At 45.3% G+C, this 8,096-nt stretch overlaps 1 protein-coding gene across 1 annotated transcript; it reads left to right on the top strand.

The window, feature by feature from the left end:
- Positions 1–792: 792 nt before the first annotated feature.
- Positions 793–7,885, top strand: LOC110532628 (histidine-rich glycoprotein-like). The gene is made up of 2 exons (XM_036989840.1): positions 793–825; positions 6,980–7,885. Exons 1-2 carry the CDS (start codon positions 793–795, stop codon positions 7,883–7,885), a joined length of 939 nt encoding a protein of 312 aa, XP_036845735.1.
- Positions 7,886–8,096: the final 211 nt, after the last annotated feature.

Below are 8,096 nucleotides of genomic sequence, written 5' to 3'. Positions count from 1 at the left end.
GCCACTCAGCCTACTAGCTCCCCGCCCACTCAGTCTACTAGCTCCCCGCCCACTCAGTCTACTAGCTCCCCACCCACTCAGCCTACTAGCTCCCCACCCACTCAGTCTACTAGCTCCCCTCCCACTCAGCCTACTAGCTCCCCGCCCACTCAGTCTACTAGCTCCCCAGCCCACTCAGTCTACTAGCTCCCCACCCACTCAGCCTACTAGCTCCCCACCCACTCAGTCTACTAGCTCCCCACCCACTCAGCCTACTAGCTCCCCGCCCACTCAGTCTACTAGCTCCCCACCCACTCAGCCTACTAGCTCCCCGCCCACTCAGTCTACTAGCTCCCCACCCACTCAGCCTACTAGCTCCCCACCCACCCACTCAGTCTACTAGCTCCCCGCCCACTCAGTCTACTAGCTCCCCACCCACTCAGCCTACTAGCTCCCCGCCCACTCTGTCAGTCTTTTCAGACTTCCTGGAAGTAAATATGGGAAAAACATATTATGGGTGATGTTTCAGTCACTCAAAATGCTATTTTACATGGGAATGAATGATTACGATTAGAGAATGATTATTCGGGACCTTTAAAATAACTTTTTCCTTCCCAGAGATGCAGATGCTCTTCTCACTACAAACAAATGTACACATAGATATCCCTCTGTCCTTATCTAAACATTGTGCTTTACATTTCATTTAAAAGGATTCATGTTTTTATTTTGATGTCATCCACCCTGCTGTCCTATGATATACCATTTATTTTTTTAAATCTCCTTAGTGGAGACACGCAGTCCGTCAGGCGGAAGATGGAAGATGATAAAGAGAGGCTCCCGTTGAATGTGAGCGATCTCAACGCACCTCGTGCCAAAGGTTCGTACGGTTCTAAAGAGAGGTCTCAAATGCAAAGGGTAGCCTTTCACCAGTCTCACAGCTGTGTCATAAAGTGTTAGCCCTTTCCCAATGTGTTGAAATATCATGCCCCCAAACCTTGAACAAAAAAAAATCACAATTCGCAACAATGGTCGGAATGTACTCCTGGCTGCTCTTTGGGGCCGATTTGAGGTATGAACTTTAAGGGGACGTTTGGCCTCTTTGACAAGAGAGGGCTCTGGGCTCTAAGTGCTGTCACAGTCAAGATCTCACTAAGAACCACAACAAACACTGCCATTTCACCACAGATTTAGTCACTAACGCACGCAGACCTTTGGACCTCGGATAACTTTGGGATGAGTGTACAGCACAGACTGTGAACGTGAGAAGTTTTTTTTAGGTCAACAAAACTTGAAAAAACATAAGCTTTGGATATATAATTATTCTTGGCCTCGCCAGGTTTTGCTTGGAAAATAGATTTTTTGTTTCTGTGGGACATCCTGGTTAAATGAATATTATATATCTGATGGAATAGCTAATATAAATATCCACCCTCTTCCTCTGGTATAATCTGAGCAGTTCAGTAAAGCCTCAGAAGTCTATGGAAGACAAAGAGAGGGGACAGGGACAGGCCTTGGCTTAGTCAAAGGGGCAGAGCCCCGTAGGGCCTTGATCATGGGCTTTCTTAGATGAATTACTTATTAGGGAATATGTGCTGGGCATGAGGGGCTCTATCCAGGCCCTGTGATCTCTGTGCCAGTTTAGCCAGCGTCCTTTCTGCCCCTCCGCTCTGCTCCAACAGGCCCTGTGTGCCAGCGTGCCAGATAACTGGCACTGTTCTTAGTGCCAAGCTTGGCCAATGTAAGACAGAAAGTGAGAGGGAGAGAGAGTGCAAGAAAGAAAGATGGAAAGAACGAACGAAAGAAAGAACGAAAGATAGAAAGAACAAAAAAAAGAAAGAAGGAAAAAAGACAGAAGAAAAGAAAAAAGAAAGAAAGAGCAATTGTTTAAAGAGATACTGATAAGAGAAGAGCGAAGAAAAGAAACAACGTCACGCCATCTACATTTAAAACATGGAGGATCCATGTCGATCCAGAGGAGATAGAGGGTGAGAGACAGACTGCAAGAGAGGAAAAGAGTGCTCTGCCACTTATGGTACTGTACCAGCCAACGCCAACGCCTGTCCAGTCGCAGCAGTGATGACAGTCTGGGTGTGAGGCTGTGCCAGGGAGAATACACTAAATTAAGAGTAAGAACTGTGTGTGTGTGTTTCTGTGTAAGACAGTGGCCTTCTCAGCTGGTATTTACAGGAGTGCCAGGGTAGCACAGAGACATAGCAACAGAGCCAAGGTAGCTGACGACTCTCTTAAACCTGTGGTACGTTTTTATATGGAGACACACACTGCCACACACATATATGAACACACATTCTGTACATGGACACACACACATGTATGCACACACACATGCACACTCACACGCACGCACACACTCACACACAGTGCAGCAACAGAGTACACTGGCACAGATGGCCTTAAAAAATGTATTTGGAGCCATAAGCATTGAGGCCCCTTAATGAAAACCAGCTTGCAATTGCTGAGAGAGAGGAATAGAATGAAGACCAGAGAACAGAGAAGAGAGTAGCGAGAGGAATGTATAAAAATCTTCAAGGTTATCAATTAGATTTTCAAACCAGGGAGAAAAATGATGAAAAGGGAAGACTTTTGAAAATATAGTGTATAAGCAATATAGGCTGTCTGTCTGTTATGTGTGTGTGTGTGTGTGTGTGTGTGTGTGTGTGTGTGTGTGTGTGTGTGTGTGTGTGTGTGTGTGTGTATGTGTGTGTGTGTGTGTCTGTGTGTGTGTGTGTGTGTGTGTGTGTGTGTGTGTGTGTGTGTGTGTGTGTGTGTGTGTGTGTGTGTGTGTGTGTGTGTGTGTGTGTGTGTGTGTGTGTGTGTGTGTGTGTGTGTGTACCAGGGTTAAACAGTGGGGTATGATAGCATTGGCCCGTCTGTGCCCACCCAGAGAGAAGTGATGTGACATTCACACAGAAGCTGTTTCTAAACCGTGTGTGTGCACACTTACATGACTGTGTGTGTGTGTGTGTGCGTGTGCGTGTGCGTGTGTGTGTGCGTGTGTGTGTGCGTGTGCGTGTGTGTGTGTGTGTGTGTATTGTATGTGTGTCATAAAGACGCTGCTCCTAGCACGTGCTGGCAACAGGCAGCCCGTAGGGCGCTTTAACACCCAGTGCAAACCCAAAGTGAAACAATAATTCTGCATAACTTCTGTTTCTGTCATGTAATTTAAGGCCAGTGAATTCCATCCCCAGGTTATAATGTACCGTGATGGCTGGGTAAGCTGTGTGTGTGTGTGTGTGTGTGTGTGTGTGTTTGTTTGTGTGTGTGTGTGTGTGTGTGTGTGTGTGTGTGTGTGTGTGTGTGCATGTGTGTGTGTGTGTGTGTGTGTGTGTGTGTGTGTGTGTGTGCGTGCGTGTGTGTGTCAAGGCCATTGAAAGAGACCCCAGGATATACTGTGTGTCTATGGTGAGCTATGCAGCTGTGTCCTCCGCTCTGACATCCAGGAGTTACAGACAACCAAACCATCAGCCCCTCACACACACTCAGACACACAACCCACAAGAAGTATGTCAACGGTCAAATCAAGACATGTCCCCTTCTTTTTTAATAGAGAAAAAGTCATGAAAAGAAAAGGATACATCAAATAAGAGAACAAATGATGATTAGTTGTCCTAGATATTTTAAATGATCTCCTGGTTTGGGTATTAAATAAGAGAAGCTCAGTGCTATAAGCGTCTGGCCCCATTGCGGAGAGTTGCCATGTAGGGCAATTGAACAAAGTGTTTTGGAGAGAGAGAGAGAGAGAGAGAGAGAGAGAGAGAGAGAGAGAGAGAGAGAGAGAGAGAGAGGGAGAGAGAGAGAGAGAGAGAGAGAGAGAGAGCGAGAGAGAGAGAGAGAGAGAGAGAGAGGGGGGGGGGGGTAATCAGGTCATATCTGGGAGCTATCTATAATCAACCCCTTTGCATTGGAAACACTGTATTGAAGTTACCCAGGTCAAGCGTTAGCCATGGTAATGTCCATGGTATATTACATGGTCTATATTATAATGGTACTATTAAAAACATTATCAACATACAGTACATGCTTATTGTAATATAGTAACCCTGGAGATTAAGTTGCTTTGTGGTACATAGCTTCCTTTTAGAACCCGTAGTGATTTACCTTTGACTGCAATTCATTGAATTTGGAACTACAATGTGGTGAGTGCCATTTTCGTCCTCATGCTAGCAAGCAGTAGCCATTATCAATGGCATGTCACATGGAACAACAAAAGAGCTAATCAGCGTCATCCAGCTTTGGCCCGAGGTTAGCTCGTCATTGTAAATAAGAATTTGTTCTTAACTGACTTGCCTAGTTAAATTAAGGTTAAATAAAAAAATTGGGCTGACACTGCGATGACCACTACTAGCGAGCATGAGGTCAAAAAGGGCAGTAAATTGTGGGTTCTAAGTGTGTCATTTATTTTGATCTGATCACAGCAAAAACAGTCATGTCTGTGTTATTGGATCTGTCACCTCTATCAGCTAGTGTGTGTGTGTGTGTGTGTGTGTATGTGTGTGTGTGTGTGTGTGTGTGTGTGTGTGTGTGTGTGTGTGTGTGTGTGTGTGTGTGTGTGTGTGTGTGTGTGTGTGTGTGTGTGGATGCGTTGGTGTTTGTGAGCCTGTTAGTTCAGACAGGAGACCGTCTGTTACAGCGGGGTTAGCGGTCATGTCAAGCCCGGTTAGAACTTAATTAGATTACTGCGCACATCATGTAAACTGGGTACACACACAGATACTGTACAGACATAAAGACACAAGACACATGGGCAAGCACATGTCAAAAACAAGATATGACATGTGCTGCCCACCATTTTTGTGAGAATTAATATTTGTTTTGCTTTGACCTTTATTTAGAAAATGTGTGCTTTTTACTTTGCATGACTTACCTTGGTTTGCTGTGTTCTCTTCCTTGATTTTTATAGATTTATTGGCAGGTCTCGTTGATGACGAGAATTGGCCCAAGTCTGTCACACCTTGGCCTCATTGACTTAACTTCTTAAGGATAAAGGGGGAAGCATTTTCACATTTGGATAAATAGCGTGCCCAATTTCAACTTCCTGCTACTCATGCCAGGAAAATAAGATATGCATATTATTAGTAGATTTGTATAGAAAACACTCTGAAGTTTCTAAAACTGTTTGAATCATGCCTGTGAGTATAACAGAACTTATGTAGCAGGCAAAACCCTGAGGACTAACCTTTCAGATTTTGGTCTATGTCTGTTCACTGAGTTCTCATTGGCAAATGATATTTCTTAGGAACCTGTTTTCAGTTCCTACCGCTTCCACTGGATGTCACCAGTCTTTGGAATTTGGTTGAGGTTATTAATTTGTGCAATGAAGAAGTAGGCCATCTAGGAACTGGGTAACACTGTTGAGAGTTGTGCAAAACGTGAAAAGTAGCATGGTTTGTTATCTTCCTGTATTGAACACAGATAGACCCGTCTACAATTTGATCGATACCGCTACAACTACAAATATACTACCGCTACAACTACCACTACCACTACCGCTACAAATACCACTACCACTCCCACTACCACTACAAATACCACTACCGCTACCGCTACAAATACCACTACCACTACCGCTCCCGCTACAGATACCACTAACACTACCGCTACCTCTACAAATACAACTACCACTACTGCTACCGCTACAAATACCACTACCAATACCACTATCGCTACCACTACCGCTACCACTACCGCTACAAATGGGGCGGCAGGGTAGCCTAGTGGTTAGAGTGTTGGACTAGTAACTGGAAGGTTGCAAGTTCAAACCCCTGAGCAGACAAGGTACAAATCTGTCGTTCTGCCCCTGAACAGGCAGTTAACCCACTGTTCCTAGGTCGTCATTGAAAATAAGAATTTGTTCTTAAATGACCTGCCTAGTTAAAAAAAGGAAAAAAATACCAATACCACTACCACTACAAATACCACAACCACTACAAATACCACTACCGCTACAACTACCAATACAACTACAAATACCACTAGTGGTATTTGTAGTGGGTACCACTACAGCTACAACTACCGCTACAATTACCACTACCACTGTTGCTACCACTACCACTACCGCTACAAATACCACTCCCACTACAAATACCACTCCCACAACCGCTACAAATACCACTACCGTTACCGCTGCCACTACAAATACCACTACCACTACAGCTCCACTACAGCTACAACTAACGCTACCACTACCGCTACCACTACCGCTACAAATACCACTACCACTGTTGCTACAAATACCACTACCACTACCGCTACAAATACCACTCCCACTACAAATACCACTACCACTACCGCTACCACTCCCACAACCGCTACAAATACCACTACCACTACCGCAACCTCTACCGCTACAAATACCACTACCGCTATCGCTGCCACTACAAATACCACTACCACTACGCTACCGCTACAAATACCACTACCACTACCGCTACAAATAACACTGCCACTACGCTACCGCTACAAATACCACTACTGCTACCGCTACCACTACAACTACCATTTCCGCTACCTCTACAGGTACCGCTACCGCTACAGGTACCGCTACCGCTACAGGTACCGCTACCGCTACAACTACCACTACCTCTACCACTACATCTACAACTACCACTACAATTGCCGCTACCACTTCAACTACCACTACCGCTACAACTACCACTACAACAACCACCTCCGCTACAACTACCAATACAACTACCGCTACAACTACTACTACCACTACAGCTACCACTACCACTACCGCTACCGCTACCGCAACAAATTCCACTACCACTACCACTACCACTACCGCTACCGCTACAAATACCACTACTGCTACAACTACTACTACAACTAACTCTACCGCTACAACTACCACTACCTCTACCACTACATCTACAACTACCACTACAACAACCACCTCCGCTACAACTACCAATACAACTACCGCTACAACTACTCCTACCACTACAGCTACCACTACCACTACTGCTACAAAAACCACTAGCGCTACCGCTATCACTACAAATATCACTACCACTACCGCTACAACTACAACTACCACTACCGCTATCACAGCATATACCACTACCACAACCACTACCGCTACAACTACCACTGCAAATACCACTACCACTACCGCTCCCGCTACAACTACAACTACCGCTACCGCTACAAATACCACTACCGCTACTGCTACCGCTACATCTACCTCTACCGCTACAAATACCACTACCACTACCGCTACCGCTACCGTTACCACTACCACTATAACTACCACTACAACTACCACTACCGCTACAAACACCAATACCGCTACCGCTACAAATACCACTGCCGCTACAAATACCACTACCGCTACCACTACAAATACCACTACCGCTACAAATACCACTACCACTACCACTACCACTACAAATACCACTACCGCTACAAATACCACTACCGCTACTGCTACCGCTACATCTACCTCTACCGCTACAAATACCACTACCACTACCGCTACCGCTACCGTTACCACTACCACTATAACTACCACTACAACTACCACTACCGCTACAAACACCAATACCGCTACCGCTACAAATACCACTGCCACTACAAATACCACTACCGCTACCACTACAAATACCACTACCGCTACAAATACCACTACCACTACCACTACCACTATAGCTCCCGAAACAACTACAACTACAACTACCGCTACAAATACCACTACCACTACCGCTACAAACACCACTACCGTTACCATTACCACTATAACTACCGCTACAACTACAACCACCACTATCGCTACCAACACCACTACCGCTACCACTACAAATACCTCTACCACTACCACTACAACTACCACTACCACTATAACTCCCGCAACAACTACAACTACCGCTACAAATACCACTGCCACTAACGCTACTGCTACCACTTCCAATACCACTACTGGTAGTTACCATTACCACTACCGCAACCGCTACAAATACCTCTACCACTACCACTACAACTACCACTACCACTACCACTATAGCTCCCGAAACAACTACAACTACAACTACCGCTACAAATACCACTACTACTACCGCTACCGCTACAAATACCTCTACCACTAACACTACAACTACCAC

Source organism: Oncorhynchus mykiss, chromosome 1, assembly GCF_013265735.2.
Source record: "Oncorhynchus mykiss isolate Arlee chromosome 1, USDA_OmykA_1.1, whole genome shotgun sequence".
NCBI lineage: Eukaryota > Metazoa > Chordata > Actinopteri > Salmoniformes > Salmonidae > Oncorhynchus > Oncorhynchus mykiss.
The sequence above is the reverse complement of the archived record's forward strand: the minus strand, read 5'-3'. Positions and strand labels throughout refer to the sequence as shown.